General features: G+C 49.5%; 5 protein-coding genes across 5 annotated transcripts; 3 read left to right on the forward strand and 2 right to left on the reverse strand.

Annotated features, from left to right (window-relative positions):
• Positions 1-210: 210 nt before the first annotated feature.
• On the reverse strand, positions 211-860 carry PG986_014560 (uncharacterized protein; the record flags this gene model as incomplete). Its single annotated transcript, XM_066850782.1, has 2 exons — positions 211-386; positions 521-860. 2 exons carry the CDS (start codon positions 858-860, stop codon positions 211-213), a joined length of 516 nt encoding a protein of 171 aa, XP_066693020.1.
• A 1,507-nt stretch (positions 861-2,367) lies between these two features.
• Positions 2,368-3,977, reverse strand: PG986_014561 (uncharacterized protein; the record flags this gene model as incomplete). The annotated part of the gene is made up of 3 exons (XM_066850783.1): positions 2,368-3,013; positions 3,076-3,542; positions 3,615-3,977. The coding sequence occupies 3 exons, from the start codon at positions 3,975-3,977 to the stop codon at positions 2,368-2,370; spliced, it is 1,476 nt and encodes a 491-aa protein (XP_066693021.1).
• Positions 3,978-6,593: 2,616 nt separating this feature from the next.
• PG986_014562 (uncharacterized protein) lies at positions 6,594-9,937 on the forward strand (the record flags this gene model as incomplete). Its single annotated transcript, XM_066850784.1, has 5 exons — positions 6,594-6,776; positions 6,855-7,074; positions 7,145-7,320; positions 7,379-7,813; positions 7,862-9,937. The coding sequence occupies 5 exons, from the start codon at positions 6,594-6,596 to the stop codon at positions 9,935-9,937; spliced, it is 3,090 nt and encodes a 1,029-aa protein (XP_066693022.1).
• Positions 9,938-11,422: 1,485 nt separating this feature from the next.
• On the forward strand, positions 11,423-12,379 carry PG986_014563 (uncharacterized protein; the record flags this gene model as incomplete). The annotated part of the gene is made up of 1 exon (XM_066850785.1): positions 11,423-12,379. One exon carries the CDS (start codon positions 11,423-11,425, stop codon positions 12,377-12,379), a length of 957 nt encoding a protein of 318 aa, XP_066693023.1.
• Positions 12,380-13,564: 1,185 nt separating this feature from the next.
• PG986_014564 (uncharacterized protein) lies at positions 13,565-15,395 on the forward strand (the record flags this gene model as incomplete). The annotated part of the gene is made up of 3 exons (XM_066850786.1): positions 13,565-13,905; positions 13,995-14,544; positions 14,601-15,395. 3 exons carry the CDS (start codon positions 13,565-13,567, stop codon positions 15,393-15,395), a joined length of 1,686 nt encoding a protein of 561 aa, XP_066693024.1.
• Between the last annotated feature and the right edge of the window lie 4,126 nt (positions 15,396-19,521).

Raw genomic sequence — 19,521 nt, forward strand, 5'->3', positions numbered from 1 at the left:
GCTGTCGTCCCAGGTTATTAGTGTCTTTTTCTGCGCGGGTTGTTGAAGCAGGTGAACATCAGCCGGGAATGCTACAAGACAGGGTCGATCAGTAAGTAGGTATGTAGTCACTGGAAACCTTCGGACGCATCTCAGGGGAGGCTTCAACACCGTCAATGGCGTCTTACGATAAAGTCGAACGGTTCGCCATGAATCCACTGGTTGAGTATGTTAGACGCAGAGCTTGTCGCAGCAGGCATGCAGGGACACTACCGGTTCCTCCGAGTCTTCTCTCACGAACTCGACATTGGGCATATCGGCGCCCACGTCTGGCTGGATGAGGCTGAGGTCGGAGCCAACCACGCGCGAGCCCGGATGCTCGCGGGCATATTGGATAGCCCAAACTCCTGCAAGTCTATCATTAGCTCGTCGCCTGTCCATTGTCGTTTGCGCCTCTGTATTCTTCCTTCTTTCGGAGTAAGGCGTCGTGCGCACCCACATGATGTGCATTTGAATATATGTGTGTGTATGTTTCACTCACCTGTTCCTGTGCCAATGTCGAGGACGCGGGCCGGGTCGCCCTGCACCGGGGCGAGATGCAGGGCGCCGTCCAACATGAAGCGGAAGGCCGCATTGGAAAAGTCGAGACGGTCCTGCTCGATGGCGTCGTTGGGCAGGAAGTACTTGTCCGGCCGGTAGTTCTGCCAGAGGCGGCCGTGCTCCTCCACCGAGCGCGGATCCGGGATGGTGCTGCCTCGGGGGAACGATGGGTATTCTAACGGCGAGGCAGCATCTGCTTCGGGCACTGTTGATGATGCATCGTCATGCCGCATCGGCATGTCCGGTGCCGATATGCCTGTCGCCGCCGGTGCTGGGTCCATGGGCCCAGTAGACTTGTGTGCGCGGGAGCTGACACTGTCTCAGCCCAGGCCAATGATACCGAATGAGCGTTGAGTGTTTGCTAAGCGTGCTGGGCTATTGATGATGGCGCGAAGGAAATATGCCCAAACACTTACAATGTTGCTGTCAATATCCAACACCTTTCATCGACGGGCCTTCTTCACCGTTGGTCGTTATATATCTCGACGTGGAAATTACTGGTCTATGGATAGACAGATCCGTTACGGTGAGATACCCCGACTTCTATTTTCTAGGCCCTCGACGCTATTGGCGCACGAGTGCCCGGGGGCGGGACACATCAATAGCGGATCGGATCTCGAGTTCCGCTGCTTGTTGCCAAGCGAAGAGCAGTCCGGTCATTGCAGCGTAGCAGGACGACTGCAGACTAGGATTGCGACGGCGTGTTCGTTATTGTGAACAGAAAGACAGATCCATGAAATGGCGCCGGTGACTGACCAGCACTATACTTTGGAGCAGCATAAATCCAACCAGACGACATGTAATGTGTATGCCATTCGCCATGGGCTAGGTACATGTTGGTATCTGAAGAACGACGAGGTATCTATCTGTAGGAGGAGTATTTTATTGGGTTGGAAAGAACTGGGCCCCAGGCCACCCCCAAAAAGGAAGAAAAGAAAAAGAAAAGAAAAAGATTCCACCCCCAAAACAATGACATCCGGCATTATCAGTGCAGCGCAGAATAAGAAAAGTAAAGGTCTGCCTGGGGGTCGAACCCAGAATCTCCTGATAGCGATACTTAATCGTAGTCAGACGCCTTGCCATTGGGCCAACAGACCGCTGATAGACGCGAGGGCGTTGATAGCTGATGGATATTAAGCAAGTCCTATATTCAGTGTGCAGCTTATGGGCTACAACCGACACTGATACTTTGCACAGTACTAGCCCTGCCCCGCGTCCCCACCCCCCTTCGTAGCGGTATTCAACGCCTACTTCGCGACACACGAGGGAGGGGTAGACAAATCCAGCATTGATAATTATGTTTACTTGGGTATATCAAAATTGCCCAAAGACCTGAAGGGATGTACTTTAGCATGAATAAAGCAGGGCTCTTTGTGATTGTGGATTAGAATACCTGCCCTGGCATGAGCAGGTTATTAGAGAAGCACACGACTGGAGTTGAAAAGGTTTGCTTTTTTGGTTGAAAGCAAACCGAATCTCCAGAACTCCTTTGCGCATATCAGAAACTCGTTGAACCACATGCCCCAACGCCAAAAACTACCCTGACTCGTAAGTATCGTGATGTGCCTGTTTCCCGAGGCAGCTTCTGTAGGAATCTTGCCCACCAAAAAGTGCCTCGTCGCAACCAAGCGCTTGCGACTCTTTCAGACAAAACCCGTCAGCTCCTCTCCCCCAAGACTAACAAGGCCGCATGATAGAAGACACATCTATTATATACCCAAATCGTGGTTGCGGATGTTATCCCACTTGCCCAAACCCTGTATTCTACCTTGACCAAGCCGGGAAGTACTACCTTCTCAGATCGATGCTCGACCGCGAGGCATCGAGCGATGGTCGGATAGAGCTGCTAGAGCTTCTCCGTCTGCGGGCGCGCTGCTCGCTGGGATCGGTCGGGCTCAGGCCAGACGTGCGCGCAAAGAGGTTGAGGATGTCCGTCAGCGTTACGACGCCCGTGAGGCGACCAGACAAGCTGTTAGGGCCCGAGAGCGAGGTCGACGGGACCGAGGAGAAGTGCGTCTGCGTGCCGATGGCCGACGCCGTGTTGTTGCGGGCGGACTCGGGCACGAGGACTTGGGGGCCTAGCAGCGGCGTGGCGGGCGCCGAGGGCGAGGGCGAGGCCGACTCGACCACCCACATCCGGTGCGACTTAGTCGCGACCAGTTTCGCGACCGTGTGCGCGAGCGTGGAGTACGGGTTCACGTAGAAGACGGGGAACGAGTCCTTGCCCTGTTCCATGCCGCGCTCGTTCAGAATAACCGACACGAAGTGCATGCACGTGTTCTGCAACAGCGGGAGGCTCGCCGCGTTCGTAAGCAGTCGCACGTCGATTGTCGAGATGTTGCCGACGACGTTGGACTTATTGTCCACCACCGCCACGCTCGACAGGCCTTCATTGTTCATAAGCGCAAGGGCATCTGCCAGTGGACTATCCGCGCTGTTTTGTTCCTCGTGGTAAGCTAAAGGGTTTGCCATCGTATGTAGAAGCTGTTGACTGACCTGATGGCGACGATCTGCTGGGACCCAACACCGAGATCCTTCAGAATCAGGGGGTAGAGCTCGTCAATAGCGCGGAAATTGACACCCTCGTTCCAGAAGAACTCCACCAAAGTCAGCTGGCTCAGGATGCCAATGACCTCGCCAGCGTTGTTCGTCACCAGAAACTGGTGGATCCCGCTGCCAAACACCTCGATCACCTTGGCCAGGTTGGCATCCCCGTGCATCATGACCAGTGATTCCTTTCGGCAGAGCGGCTGTATATCCCGGAGCGGGATTTCTTCGTGGGCTTGAGCCTTCTTGGCGAGGGTGTCGAACAGAGGCACGAGCTCTTCGGTGGGGTTGCCCAGACCTACGACGACGAGTAGGTATGCATTCAGGTCGTTGCAGTCGAAGGTTGAGATGGGTGTTGTCGCCTCCTCGTTTTCTTTGATCAGAACCACATTGCTGGCGGTGTTTTTCAGCAGTACCTATCATCGTTTGTTAGCGACTCCAATGGGCTCTCCAACAACAGGTTGTAGGGCGACCGGTGTGGCACGCACCATGGTGGCTTCCTCGACACTTGTGTCCATAGTCACCCATTTCACATCATCCTTCGATGCAAGCTCGCCGACAGCTACATCTCGCCAGTCTCTCCCCGCAAATCGGGGGTTGTGCGCTTTCGAGGTGGGCGGGTGGTTCAGGAGGTCTTGTATGGCGGCTTGGGTCAAAGACGGGTGTCGCTGCGATCGAGGGGAAGGGGGCAGCCCTCGCAGGTTCTCGGCCAAGCTGTGTCGGTGGGAATGGCCATGGCTGTTCATGCGGTGGACGCTAGAGGAGGAATGGGATCGCGAGGGGTTCGTGGGCGGCGAAATGCTCATCTCCTTGGCGGAATCGTTTGCGGAGGTCGAGCTGGCAGGCTCCATCTTGACTGGGGGCTGTTGGATGGGAATCATCCTCTCGAAGGGCCCAAAAAGGCGAGATTGTGCAGCACAAACAAGTATGCGCACTTCTTATTCTGCAAGAGGGCGACCAAGCGCTGCGTTGCTCTTGGGCCGCTCGACTGTGCAAGGTGAGGCTGGTAGGAAAGCTTGTGTAGAACAAGCTGGAGTTTGAGGCTTTGGTGGTGGTGGTGGTGAACTCGGGCCCCGGATGAGACCAGGGTAGCTCGCGTATGTGATGGAGCAACCGTTGTAGTGTCTGATTATACTGCAAGCACTTGGAAATGATTCGTTTGCCTGATCTGAAGAAATTCCCCGAGGAAGATTATCGCTAAGTAAGTATGCAGTGTACTCCTGGGTAACAAAAGCTGGGGGAGTGAATCCGTTCGTCCAATTCAACAGTGCAGTGTGCCTGTTCGTTCTCCTTCGGTGACTACGACTGGGGTTGTAGGTGGGGGTATCGGTCGGTGGGCTCGATAATCATGATGGCTTGATTGGGTCCGCAGCGAAGCTTTTATGTAAACCGACCGGGAGAATACCACTGGACTTGTGCTAATACCCAGGCATTGAAGAAGAACAATCCTGGGTGGCAATCGAAGTGCTGTGCTCGGTAGGCTAGGAACGGGCTGGGGGACTTTGTGATGGCAGATTAAACTGCGATCATGGTGTTGACTTTCCCCTCAGTAGGTAGGTAGCATTAGCACGGATGGTATGTCAGCTCGCTCTTCCCCAGAGCTGGCACTCGCCGGTGTGGTGTTAGACCAGCCAATGCAATTTCGTCACCCAGCCGTCATTTGTCTCTCTAGTCTGGGGAGGGGAGGGGGGGTCGGAACATGCCGCCTCATGATTTAAAGGAGGCACGGGACTAAGTTGCTGCTTGCTTCAGTCATATCACTGTGGCTACACTGGCCATCAATAACACGATGAACAGCGGCATGGACCGGGTCTGGTGACGGTATTTTATCAAGAAAAAGAGAGAGAGGCAGAAGTCGGTAATTGATCCATGGTAAATTCGCAAAAGGCAATAGGCCGGGAATATAACTTCTCTTCAGGTGGTGACATGATCTTTTGGCCTCCCCTGCCCAAACGTCCAAGCTGGGTAAGCGGATGCGGTTGGTTTGCTGTTGGCTGCAAGGCACCTAAGCCTGGCGCTTGTCATCAAGCATGATCTACGAAAGCTCAATGGAGGCGATGCCGCAGCTTGACGATCCGAGCATGGAGGTTGCAGACTTATGTAAACATTGGAGGTGACGATGGCCATTCAACATGGGGAGATTAGGGACACAAAGTGCACACACCAAAGCATCCAAATCCTGCGCCAAAAGGACTTGTGCTATGTGACATGGTGCCAGTACCCCCGACTTGCAGTCGCAGAAAAATCATGCGTGAAGAAGTTTGGTATCTTTCAACCAAATGGCGTTTCAAAAGGCCATCTTCCCGACTATTTGCGGCTTGAGGTTCTAGGAATGAAGGTGTAAGTGGAATGTTTGGACAGTTGGACCCCTCTACCAGCCCCGCCCATGCAGCGAGAGCAGGGATGATGGCAACAATAGGTTGAATGTTTTCCGTGCCATCGAGGATTCAGCCCAGTTGTGCATAAGGTTGTAAGTGCCTGCTAATGAGCCACTGCGTTTTCCCCTTCTCCCTTTCAACCCTCCTCATTGAACAATCAGCTCTCCAGGCGAAATGGGTCGTGGTATGTAAGGGCAATGAAAATATAAATGGGTTTGCTTGCATGTATTTCTACATGTAGCCAAATCGAGTGGGCAATACTTGGAAATCGGCAGGAAATCGGCAATGGAGCCCTTGTGGAATTCCTGCTGTGTGTGCTGCACAAAATCAATACAATGCACAGGACCACAGGAACTGGCAGGCGCATGCCCCCACAAACACACATAATTTGCCCTGGCTTCAATGCCTCTTGAAGCAGACAGATTGGACGGCGACGGGAGCATAAGTCGCAAGAAGCACCTGGAAACCTTTATTAGCCCCCATTCCAGTCTGGCCCATCGAATGGATGGCAGCATTGGATAAGGAACAATAAAGAGGGGACAAGCCCATTAGGTGCGGCCGATAAGGCAGGCAACCTTTTAGCTCGCCCAGCGCCAGTCAAATCTCCCACCAACATTTTTTCTGCCACTTGTATCAAGTCCAGGGTGGTGGTGTTGCTGCGCCTGGTGTTATCCATTGCGACTAGGTTCAGGTGGTCTTTTTGTCCGGAATTGATTGGGTTTCGTTTCGTCGTTGCAAGGAAAAAAAAGATTCACGCTCGATTCCTAGGCCAACCTCTAATCTTTTTCTCATCAGATCTCCCTTGTTGATTTCTCCCCTCCTGCTGCAGATCCGTACGACTCCAGTAACTTTGATCCCTTTCTGGCTGAGGGCATCGTCCAATTCAATCCTCGGAATTGTCCCCGCGCTTGTCCACGCTGGATGCCCCCCCTCATTTAACGCTCTGTGATCGAGGGTCCTAAAAAAATACACCCCCACCTTGGACCAGCAGAAAGAGCAATAACAACAACCACCATACCATTTTCTTTTCCCTACTTCACAGCACGACATCGCGAGTTTGACTGAGTTTGACCACAGCGACCGCCCACGATGTCGATGCTACCTGCCGAAGTTCATGCAGAGCTTGCTCAGCTCTTGCAGGCTCTGCAGTCCCCAGACAACAACATCCGCTCACAGGCCGAGGACCATTTGCAGAACAACTGGACCGCGACGCGACCTGAGGTTTTGTTGATGGGCCTGGCCGAGCAGATCTCAGGCTCGACTGATGCTCCCGTAAGTCCTGGCTCTTTCTCGCTACTCTTCTGCTTTGTGCCGCTCCCCAGGATAGAATCTGACGCCGGACACTTCCAGATACGGTCCTTCGCTTCTGTCATCTTCCGCAGAATCGCCTCCAAGACACGAAAGAACGAGAAGGGCGACACAGTCGAGATGTTCGTCTCGCTCAGCCCTGTACACGCCGACGCAATCCGACAGAAGCTCCTCGAAGCCCTCACCAACGAGACCGAGCGCAACGTGAGGAATAAGATTAGCGACGCCGTCGCTGATGTGGCGCGGCAGTATTCAGAAAACAGTCAGTCAAACTCGCATCCTCCTAGTGGATAAGTATCAACGATCCTGAACCGTTTCTGACTTCGTCGCAGACGATAGTTGGCCTCAGATCTTGGGTAGCCTCTTCGAGCTCAGCATGGCCCCTGACGCCGGCAAGCGCGAGACGGCCTACCGTGTATTTGCGACCACCCCCGGCATAATAGAGAAGCAGCACGAGGCTGCCGTGATGGAGGCTTTCAGCCGAGGCTTCAAGGATGATTCCGTCGCAGTATGTGGTTCATGAGACCTCTCCACTTGGAAAGATCTAACACGACTTGCGACTCTAGGTGCGACTGGCGGCCATGGAAGCATTCGCATCCTTCTTCCGCAGCCTGGGCAAGAAATCCCAGCCTAAATACTTTGCGCTCCTTCCCGACGTCCTCAACATTCTCCCGCCTATCAAGGACTCCAAGGAGTCTGACGACCTTAGCAAAGCACTCTTGGCTCTTATCGACCTCGCCGAAACGTGCCCCAAAATGTTCAAGCCCCTTTTCCACAACTTGGTTATGTTCAGTGTTGGCGTTATTCAAGACAAGGATCTGGGTGATATTTGCCGCCAGAATGCCCTCGAACTCATGGCAACCTTTGCCGACTACGCGCCGTCCATGTGCCGCAAGGACTCGTCTTACACCAACGACATGATTACTCAATGCCTGAGCTTGATGACCGATCTCGGCGAGGATGATGACGATGATTCATCCGAATGGCTTGCTTCAGAAGACGTGCGTGTTGTCCCCAGTTCCCATATACTCTGGCTAACACCCTCCTAGTTTGATTCCGAGGAAAGTGATCTGAACCATGTGGCCGGAGAGCAGTGTATGGACCGATTGGCCAACAAGCTGGGCGGTGAGACCATACTGGCTCCCACATTCAGCTGGCTTCCTAGAATGATGACCTCGATGGCCTGGAAGGACCGCCATGCGGCTCTAATGGCTATTTCTGCCATCTCCGAAGGATGTCGCGAGCTGATGATCAGGGAGCTCAACCAAGTTCTAGACCTCGTTGTACCGGCGCTGAAGGACCCTCACCCACGAGTTCGATGGGCGGGTTGCCAGGCACTGGGACAGATGAGCACCGACTTTGCGCCCACCATGCAAAAGGAGTACTATGACACGATCCTCACGACCATTATCCCTGTTCTCAACTCCCCTGAACCTCGTGTCAAGGCCCACGCTGCTGCGGCTCTCGTCAACTTCTGTGAGGAAGCAGAGAAGAACATCCTTGAGCCGTATCTGGATGACCTGCTCTCCCAGCTTTTCAACCTTCTCCAGAACGACAAGCGTTTCGTGCAGGAACAAGCTCTATCTACCATCGCCACTATTGCAGATGCTGCTGAGGCCGCTTTCTCGAAGTACTATGACACTTTGATGCCGTTGCTGGTCAGCGTCCTGCAGCGGGAGAACGAGAAGGAGTTCCGACTCCTTCGAGCCAAGGCCATGGAATGCGCAACCCTTATCGCCTTGGCCGTTGGCAAGGAGCGTCTCGGCAACGATGCCATGACTCTGGTCAACCTCCTCGCTACCATCCAAACCAGCATCACAGACGCCGACGATCCCCAGGCTCAGTACCTGATGCACTGCTGGGGACGCATGTGCCGCGTCATGGGATCCGATTTCCTCCCCTTCTTGCCTAACGTTATGCCACCCCTGGTCGAGCTGGCCAGCGCTAAGGCCGATATTCAACTTCTGGACGACGAGGACCAGGTTGAGCAGATTCAGCAAGAGGACGGATGGGAGCTCGTGCCTCTCAAGGGCAAGATGATTGGTATCCGAACCAGCACAATGGACGAGAAGCACATGGCAATCGAGCTTCTTGTCGTGTATGCGCAAACTCTGGAGGCGGCCTTCGCACCATATGTCAAGGACACCATGGAGAGGATTGCGCTGCCTGGTCTGGCGTTCTTCTTCCACGACCCGGTCAGGTTTATCTCGGCTAAGCTGGTTCCCCAACTGCTCGGTTCATACAAGAAGGCTTACGGGCCTGCGTCAAATGAGCTCCGGGGACTTTGGGCTGCCACTGTCGACAAACTGCTCGAGGTACTGACGGCTGAGCCCGCTATTGATGCTCTGGCCGAAATGTACCAGTGCTTCTACGAGTCTGTTGAGGTTGTTGGAAAGGAATGTCTCACCGAGCAGCACATGAACAAGTTCATTGATGGTGTGCACTCGGCTATTGAGGACTACAAAGACCGCGTGGCCCAGCGCGAGGAAGATAAGGAAGGCGTCTCTGCCGAGGACGCCGAGGACGAGGCTGAAGATCTCCTCCTTGCCATCGAGGATGATCAGACACTCCTCTCCGACATGAACAAGGCTTTCCACGCCATCTTCAAGAACCACGGTGCCGCGTTCCTCCGCCCATGGGAACGTCTCATGAACACATACGAGAGCTTCCTTGCTTCTCAGGACCAGACGCAACGACAATGGGGTCTTTGCATCATGGATGATGTTATCGAGTACTGCGGGCCTCAGAGCATCAACTACGCTAACTTCATCCAGAAGCCGCTGATTGACGGCTGCAAGGATGCGTCCGCAGCTATCCGACAAGCTGCGGCCTATGGCATTGGTGTTGCAGCACATCGCGGAGGCGCTGCCTGGGCTCCGTTCCTTGGTGGTTCCATCCCCTACCTATTCCAGGTGACGCAAGTGCCCGATGCTCGTGGTGACGATGCTGTCTATGCGACCGAAAACGCATGCGCCGCCATCGCCAAGATTCTCCACTTCAACAACTCTAACGTTCAGAACCCACAAGAGGTCGTCAACCAATGGGTTAACACGCTACCCGTCTGCAACGACGAAGAGGCAGCACCGTTTGCCTATGGTTATCTTGTCACTCTGATTGAATCGTAAGTCCCCCTGGCTCTAATAGGAGGCATCCGTGAAACTGATATTCTTGCTAGACAAAACCCCGCTGTTGGCCAGGCCGACAAGATCTTCGTCTACGTTGCTCAGGCCTTCGAGGCTGACATGCTCGGCAGTGGTGAAGTTGCCCAGAAGGTGGTTCAGGCTACCAAGGCTTTGATGCAGGCTGCCGGAGTCAATGCACAGGCTTTACTGCAACGCTTCCCCCTGAATCACAGCAAAACATTATGCGTTACTTCGCTTAGACTGAACTTGGAAGAAGACGGGTGGGCTTGGATGAAACTGACTGTTGAAAAGAACTCGGGAGGGTCAGTGCCGCAAACAGTCCGGAGGGCCAGCGACGATCCAGGCTGCGCTACGTGCACATTCATAGATACCGGGTTCAAGTGGAGAGTAATGATGAATTTTGCACGATATGAGGCACAGTATAGGCTTCTTGATGATACCATAGCACAATTGATAATGACACGATCCCGTCTCAATCTTTTAAGCACTTGCCTGCCATTGATAGGGTACTCCAAGGCGACCGAAGAACATATTGTAGTTGATGGATTAAGTAGGTGACTTGGACTCAACAACCTTCGCAGCAAGCATCGACTTTATCTCATCTGTTGACGCCGTGAATCTGGAAGCCAGGAGGTGATGTTACACACATGCGGCCAACAAACATTAGGAGAGAGCATCGCCGCACCCCACCTTCCACATGCCGTGCTGACTAATTAGGCAGACAGTTAAGCACCTTGAAGCCTGCGTAAGGGCTGCGTACGACGATATCTCTTTTTCTCAAATCTTTCGTCAGTCAATTCCTTCCACCGCGGATGGGCTCTTGGTAAAAGACCAGAGATAAGCGTTATAAATTCGCATTGCCCAGTCTGTCGCCGTAACCCAAGACCCAGCAGAAGATTTAGATGGGGCTTTTCATGGTCAGAAGGTCATCGATGGCTTCGTGAGATATTATCGCCTGCACTTCCCTTTTTTTTCCTTGTCTCTCTTGCTCATGCGTCGTCCATATGGGTTCAAGAAAGTCTCGACGTTCGGCTTGCGATTTATGCCGGCTCTACAAGCTTCGCTGCGACCGGGACGAGAGGTATGGAAAGTCATGTGGCCGCTGTCAGGCGGTAAACCAGGCCTGCGAGATCACATTGGGTCGCCCCCTTGCACCGGCGCCCAGTGACGAGATAAAAGAGCGCGAAAAGCCGAAAGACACGGCAACGGCTGATGCTGTTGCTACAACTGGATTTACGGCCAACTTGAGTAGTTCCTCGGTGTCTACCGGTGGGGGTGGAGAACATGCTCCCAGGACTCTCTGTTCAAGTGCGACAGCCGGGCCACTGCCCAGCTTGGCCGAGAGTGCGTCGTGCGAAGAGAGCATCCCCATGCTTCCAGATCATCGAAACCAAATGGTCGGTTCCCAACGATATTTGTTGTGCATGATGGCCGCTAAGATGTTTATACAACTAGGACTATTCCAGTATGGACTTCTCCATGCCTATTCCTGGTTTCGACTCCGGCGACTTCTCATTCCTGTTTCCAGATACACAGCCGGGCTTGAGCAATCCCGCTACAGCTGAAATGCCCGACATAAGCGGTTCTGGGCCACAGAATACCCTGGGGACTACCAGTCTAGAACAGCCCTGGCGTCAATTGCACAGTAGTGTCGACGACTCTGCTCCTGTGCCTCGCAGGACCATGGACGACCAGGAGCTCCCCGCCATTGACAGCAAGAGCCTCACACAGCTCAGCCTGGAGATCATCGAGGACTACGAGCTGCTCAGAACCAGCTCCCCCTTGAAAGGGCAGCCTGAGACTGTTCCTCACCATTGCTCGTCGACTGAGCAACACCGGCCGTTCAACCGCATGCTCAACCAGGCCTCGCAGCTCTGGGACATCATCAAGAGTATGTCTGCGTCTGCTTCTACTTCAGAAGGAGAGGGTGCTTTCTCGGCCTCGTCCGCCGCACATACTGCGATGCCCAAACGGACTGACCAAGTGCTGATCATGACCCTTATCACGACGTATGCGCACTTGATGCGCAATTGCCGAGGCATCTTTATGCGGCTTCTGCTGGCGTTGCAGTCTGACGCGAGCGCCAAGCTCATCCTGCCCAGCCTGCAGTTTGGGACTTTCCAATTGAGCAATAGCCTACCAATCCAAGTCAAGGTGCTCATTGACGTAGCCTCCGGTATGCTTCTGCGCATCACCAACGCACTAGGCATCAATCCTGTTGGCGTGACCGCAGGCCGACCAACCCCTGCCTCGACGCAAGAGGGTCCGGAGACCAAACTGCCATTCCTGACGGACCCTATTGCCGTCTCGCTGCGCGATACCATACTGTCACAGGAATACGACTTGCCGGAAAATGAGCAGCACATGACATTGCATGGCATCATGGTCGACATCCTACATCTTGTAGATCAGAAGTTTAAATAGAACCAGACAATCCATCTATTATCTAGAAGTCCAAAGGCAGGCCGACGCCGACGCCTATATCGCTCCATGCTATTCTTATCGCATCATTTGGGGCACATTGATGGACAAGCGCAATAACATATCGCTATGAGTGCTGGGTACGCCAGAGTCCTGAGGCGAGATGTTAGTTTCCTTCTTACCGTTTTTGCTGCCGGTGCGCTACGGAGGACTCTGTCAATTCGCTCAACGTAGTGCATTGGCTGCTTCTGGAACTTATTGCCAACGCGTCGCTCGCGAGAATAGTCAAGACGCCAACCACGGCCGTCGTCATGATACGGGCCGGGCCGCGTGTGCTAGGCAGCTGTAATTACCCTGCACCATGCCAATTGCGGCCGACTCCTTCATGATACCGCCCCGATGGAGAGCTGCGGAACGTACCGGACACTTACACGACCTCAAGCGCAAGGATGTCAGAACTACAGGTACGGCAGCAAGTAATTGCGCATACGCCAGGAGCCAAAAAAAAAATGATCAGCTTGGGTCCTTGGCCGTCATGACTAGTTACTTACGGCCCAAAGCCACCTCTATCAAAAGTAACTCGTCTAGAGCAATTGCTTGACAGGTATGGCGATGTTGATCTAGCTACATACATATTCTCAATGCCAGTGCCCATACCAGACTGGGATTTGAAGAAGACGGCGGACCAATCGGAGAGACTGATGTGGGTTAAACCCCAATCTCCGCGACCCCTGCCCTGACTTTGGCCACGGCAGGCCGGCAGATTTGCAGCGCAGCAACGTACTTTGCCCTGAAAAGGGAATTAGTGGCGCGTTTGGCACAGTTCCAAACTTCTGGACAGTTGTGGCCAATCGGAGTCAGCTTGCGAATAAGTCCAAGAGACAGCTGCTACAGCCAATCGGAGTCGGGCATTCGAGGTCGAGATTCCAAATGGTCTACAGAAGGCAGCAGCAACATATCAAATTCAAATCAAGGTCAATAAAAGAGTAGACAGCTATGGAAACCAAGCAAGAAATCTCGGTGTTGAGAACCATCATCTCAAATCACATTCGATCATCTTGGGAGGCGCTTTCGACTCCCAGAAACCACTCGGGAGGCTTGGAACGCTGAGATCCGTCAGCTTCGCCCACGCCTGACTTGCACCTACCGTTACACCAGCACCATTTTTCGAGTCTCACACGAACGACAATGTCTCTTCCACCCGATGAACCAAAGAAAGACGGCGTCGCTGCTGTCGGCGACATGAGCAACAATCACCACAAGGGTGGCAGCGCTGTGGCTGAAGTCCCGACGACTTCTTCCTCTTCCCAGGCCAACATGGTGGAAAGCGATTCGACAACAGCCAACGAGGAACCGCCAGCTTTTAAACCCACCTTGCAGTTCTGGCTTGTCTTTCTCGCGCTGCTCCTGGCCACGCTGCTGAGTGCTCTCGATGGCGCAATAGTTGCTACAGCTCTACCCACCATATCCTCCGATCTTGAAGTCGGGCCTGACTTTGTCTGGGTTGCGAATGTTTACTTCCTCACTGGGTAGGCTCTCTAACTTTCGGAGCCATATTGTCCGACTGACGAAACCGGAAATTATTGGGAACTAGCTAACGATAAGGTATCTGCTACAGAGCCGTACTCCAGCCCCTGTTCGGCCAGCTTTCCGACCTCTGGGGCCGACGACCGATCTTCATCGCCATCCTGGCCGTGTTCACCCTCGGAAGCGGCCTCTGCGGCGGCGCGAACTCGGGGCAGATGCTCATCGCCGCGCGCGCGGTGCAGGGCGTCGGTGCAGGAGGAATCAATATGATGGTGGACCTCATCTTGTGCGACCTGGTGCCCATGCGGGAGCGCGGCAAGTACCTCGGCATCCTGTTTGGCGTAATCGGCCTTTTCTCCGCGGTGGGACCCTTAATCGGCGGCGCCCTCGCCCAGGGCGGCCAGTGGCGCTGGGCCTTTTACCTGAATCTCCCCATCGGCGGTGTCTGCATTCTCATCACGTTATTCTTCATGAAGCTGCAGAGCCGCGTGGGTGGCGGCTTCGTGCAGAAGCTCCGTCGCGTCGATTGGGTTGGCGTCACTATCCTTACGATATCATGCATCGCCATCATGTACGCCGTGACCTACGGCGGCGCGTCACGGCCGTGGACCGACGCCAGCATCGCCACCCCCTGGCCGGCGGTCTGCTGGGTTTGATAATCTTCGCCTTGTTTGAAGGCACACCCTTCGTCTCAGAGCCCGTCACGCCGTACCATCTCTTCGCGAACCGTACCTCGGCTATCGCGTTTGTCGTCACGTTCCTACAGTCCATGATGGGTCTGTACATGATCTATGTGTACGCTCTCTACTTCCAAGCCGTGCTCGGTACGAACCAGGCGCTGTCCGGCGTGTACCTGATACCGACTGCTATCTCCTTCCCACTTTTCTCCGCGGTCGGCGGGGTCCTAATGACCAAGTACGGCCGGTATAAGCCCCTCCACCTAATCGGCTTCGCCTTCCTCACCCTGGGCTGCGGCCTCTCCTCGCTCCTCGGCTCCGACTCAAGTCCAGCCGAGTGGGTCTTCTTCCAGCTCTTCCTGGGCGTCGGCGCGGGCCTGACCATGGCCGTGCTGCTGCCCGCGGTCCAGGCGCAGCTCCGGGAGTCGGACACGGCGCTGAGCACGGGCACCTGGGCCTTCATCCGCAGCCTCGGCGTCATCTGGGCCGTCACGATCCCCGCCGCCATCTTCAATAACCGCTTCGGGCAGCTGCTGTACACCATCGACGACCCAGCGGCGCGCGCGATGCTGGACCACGGCAATGCTTACGCGCATGGCACGGCGGTGCTTGTGGACTCGTTTGGGGGCGTGACGACGGAGCAGGTGCGCGAGGTCTATAGTCGGAGTATTCAGCGGGTTTGGCAGATTGGTGTCGTCTTCTCGGGTGTATGCTTCTTGCTCTCGCTGTTTGAGAAAGAGACCAATTTACGGCAGGAGCTTGAGACGGACTTTGGGCTGCAGGAGGAGAAGAAGGAGTCGCAAGTGGCGCCTTGAGGAGAGGGTGTGCAAGCCCCTCAGGGTTTTGTTCGGCGTTTGGTCTTCACGTGGATTCTGTGCCACGGATCGTTTCCTCGGGTTTTGTAATATAGATAGATTCACATTTTCATTAAATGGTGCTTACACATTCTCTGTACTTGGAAGTGCACGTCTGGTTCTTTTTCACAATCTCAAGGAGCGATGTCCCGATGAAGCGTTGGTCTTCGCATTCGTATCCCTCGATGAACGTTAGTGATCCTTTGTCCAGTATCAGCATAGAAATGGACCTACTTGAGCCTCATTTATTGACATCAGATTCTTACATCGTCCGATGTCGATTCCCGATCTGATAGTTATTTATAAAACATTCTAGAGCCCAGTTGTGTATGTATGCTTCGCCTTGGTGTTGGTTGCCTAATATCGCACGGCAGAGAGCGTTCGAATGCTATATTGAGTGCTAAAGTGCTGTTTAAAAGGAAAGAAAAAAAGGATAAAAGAGAAAGGTGCTACCGTACTAATAAATATATAAATAAAATGTTTTACGTAGCGCGCTAAGCGCGTTAAGGGGCGACCCCCTGTTTTTATTCTCTTACAATACACCCTTTAATTAGCCTATTAAGTAGGTTAATTATCCACGCAGGTGAGATTAAAGCTATCGTAAATTAATAATCGCAGGGTAGAGGTGCCCTAGTGATTATTACTTAAAAAAATAAAAGACTTAGTTTATTAAAGTAAATATAATATAATGCGCTCGTAATAATTATTAATATAAATAATAAGTGTAATTTTAAGTAAATAATTAGTTGCCTCGTAATATACTATAAAATATTTTTAAACGTAATTAATTAACCTAGCCTTTTTTTTTCGTGCTTTTATTATTACGTATATAAATCCTTATATTACGTTTCGTTTATAAACGTTTATTAATTACGAAATAGTTTATAATTATTACTTTAAACTTATTTTATAAAATTTTTTTATATTACTCGACCCGTTATATTTACCGGTAAATCGATATTACGCGCTTAAACGGTTTCGCGATATTAATTTTAGTATATAAAGTTATAGACTTTATTTTTAACTCGCACGTTATTAATGCCGGCGGAGGAGGAGGTAATAATAACTCTCTTCGTAGCCTTATTAAGCTGTTTTATAAGTATAAAAATAATAACGAAATGCTCCCGCTTTTAAAGGATTTTCGATAGGCTATCGCTGTAAGCCGCGCTTAACGTAAGAAAAATATTAAAAAGAAGGCTTATTATAAAGCTAAGCGTGCTAAGCGTATTTCGTAGTTTAATTAGTCTTTCGCTAAGTATACTAAGCATGCTAAGCAGTTTATCGCTATACCTACTGCCGCTATTAAAAACCTCGCCGCCTTACCCGTTAAGCTTATTGCCGAGCCCGCTAACCCTATTAATAAGCTTATTAAGCCCGTCGCTAAGCCCGTTAAGCCCTTTAAAACACGTACTAAGCTTATAGCTATAATTAAAGACTAGCGCTAAGCTATTATAGTTTTTTTAAATATCGCCGTCTCGCGTAATAAACTACCTATTAGTGTTAGCTCGCTTATTTAATTAAACACCTCGACTTTTTTTAACCGTTAAGCTCTTCGAGGCTCCTCGAGTGAGAGTTAAAAGTTTATTTAACCTAGTAAAGCACGCCGTAATACGTATATAAATTATTTACGCTCGGTACTTTTTAATACCGTAAAAATTTCGCGTTGCCGTAAAACTTTCGGCTTTAATATTACTAAATACTTTAATTATTATAAATATAATTATATATACGTATCCCTATAAACTATTTAATATACTTTAATATACTAATATAACTTAATTACGAAAACTTTACCCCGGTAATCGCACGTCGCGTAACCCGCCACTTTATTAAAAAAATTATTAACTACGTTATTTAAAATAAAAATAAAATTAATATAAACTTATTAAAATACTTAGTAATTTAATCTCGTTTATTAATAACGTTTATAAAAATAATTTAAAGAATATCGTTACACTTTTCGTACGCTTATAAACGTCGAGGTTATAAGTTAAACCTACTATTTTTACAATAATATTAATAAACTTACCGTCGTTAATACTTAGCGTAAAATTAATAACCCGCTAAGCGCTTCGCCCACCCTAGGCCCTTCGTTTACGCCCTCGCGTAGTGTTAGTTTTAATATACGTGGCCGCCTTATTAAAAAACGCCTCGCCCCGGAGAGCTTTTCCCTTGCCCCGGTAGGATCCGACTCTAAGGATCCTTTTATTAGCACTAACTCCGAGTTAAACTAAGCAGCTAGCCCTCGTTTTATTATTATTAGCGTGCTACTTTTAATAGTAATTAATATTTTATAGCGTTTTTATTTTCCGCGTTTAAAATACGTAAATTAATTAAGCTAACGTGTTTATTAAGATTTCTCGCGAGCCTTTATACTTTAATAGTTTTTATCCTTCGAGGTTCGATTTTTTAAATTAATAGAAATTCGGTGATTATAATAATTATCTTATTATTATTTCGTGCCTGCCTCTTTATAATATATAATTAAACTATTAAATATTTTATAGGTTTAAGAGTTTTTTTAATACTCGAACTTAGTATATAAAAGGTTTTTCGTTAGTTTATCTATTAATATATCTTTTATAGCGAGGTAAGTTACTTAAAAAGCTCGCTTTTAATACTCTTATCGTAGCTAGAGGTTTTAAATATTTACGTGCCTTAGCTTCGTAAAAATCTTTTCCCCTTAACTTATAATTAGCTTAATAGTTTACTAATTATCGTAATATATTAAGAACGGGGTATTAAATATTAGTTTTAAATCTTTAAATAAACGCTTAAATATAATTAACTTTTTTACTATTTATTATAAAGCTATTAATTTTACCTTCGTAATTAATATAGTAACCGTGTTTTACCGAGCTGTTTTTTATATAATAAAACCATCGAATAGTATAATAATATACCTATAAAACGATTTACGCGTTTTTAGGTTATTCGCGAAAAAAGCGTCGCTTATTATAATTAACGCCTAAACGCCGTTTTCTTATTCTCCGAAAGAGACTACTATAAACCTAATACCGTAAGCGTACCGAATACATTAATTAGCGGCCTTAAAGTGCTCTTCGTTAAAGTTTATTAAAAACTTTAATAATTATAAATACGTAAACGTAATATTAAGGCGAACTATAATAAAGCTATTAAATAATGATTTAATTCGCTTTTAATAAGCTTTAATCCGCGATTTTAATACTTCGCTAATATATTTTAATAGCTCCTCGATTAGTAAAAGTATTATCGTAGCCCGTAATACTTTTAAACTATATTTAGTTATTATTTTCTCTAAGTAAACATCGTGGGATAATTAAAGACGTTTATTAACCCTATTTTTAACTAACGTAGTTTACCACTACGCGACGTATATCACTTAGCGACGCACCTTAATTTAATTTTAATATAATTAAACTTTAACGCGTAATACTTTTATAATTATAATGCCTAATTAATTTTAAAAAGATTAAATAGTTTTAATAATTTAAGCGATACGAAACGGACCGAATTAAATAAATTAAAAAGTAATAATAAAAGCTTATAATATACCCGAATTAATTTTACGTTATCGAATTTACGGCCGAACTTTAAAACGCGAAATCCGACCGAAACGATATAAAATAAATTTAATTAAAAAAGAGGTATTTCGTAAACATATAATTAATTTAAATATTCGAGGGATGCCTTCCGATTTCGTTAGTATAAAAAATATAGCTAATCTTTTTACCGCGTCGCGCGGCGGCGACCGCGTCGGTAAATATTAAATTAAACGCTTTATTAACCGTAATCCGGACTTAAAAATTAAAATAAATTATCGATACGATTATTAAAAGGCTTTTTATGAGGATTTTAAAATTATTTTTATTTAGTTTACGCTAATCACGAATATAAAAGCGAAATACGAGATCGTTAACGAAAATATTTAAAATTTTAACGAAACCGGCTTTATAATAAGCATAATCGGGTTAATATTCATTATAATACGCGCCGAGCGGCGTAAAAAAGCGAAATTAATTTAACTTAATAATCGGGAATAAGTAACGGCGATTAAATATATTAATTCGTAGGGCTAATGTATTCCGCCGTTTTTAATCGTTTA

This window comes from Apiospora aurea (genome assembly GCF_038362705.1).
Source record: "Apiospora aurea strain CBS 24483 chromosome Unknown utg000010l_segment0_segment0, whole genome shotgun sequence".
Taxonomy (NCBI): Eukaryota; Fungi; Ascomycota; class Sordariomycetes; order Amphisphaeriales; family Apiosporaceae; genus Apiospora; species Apiospora aurea.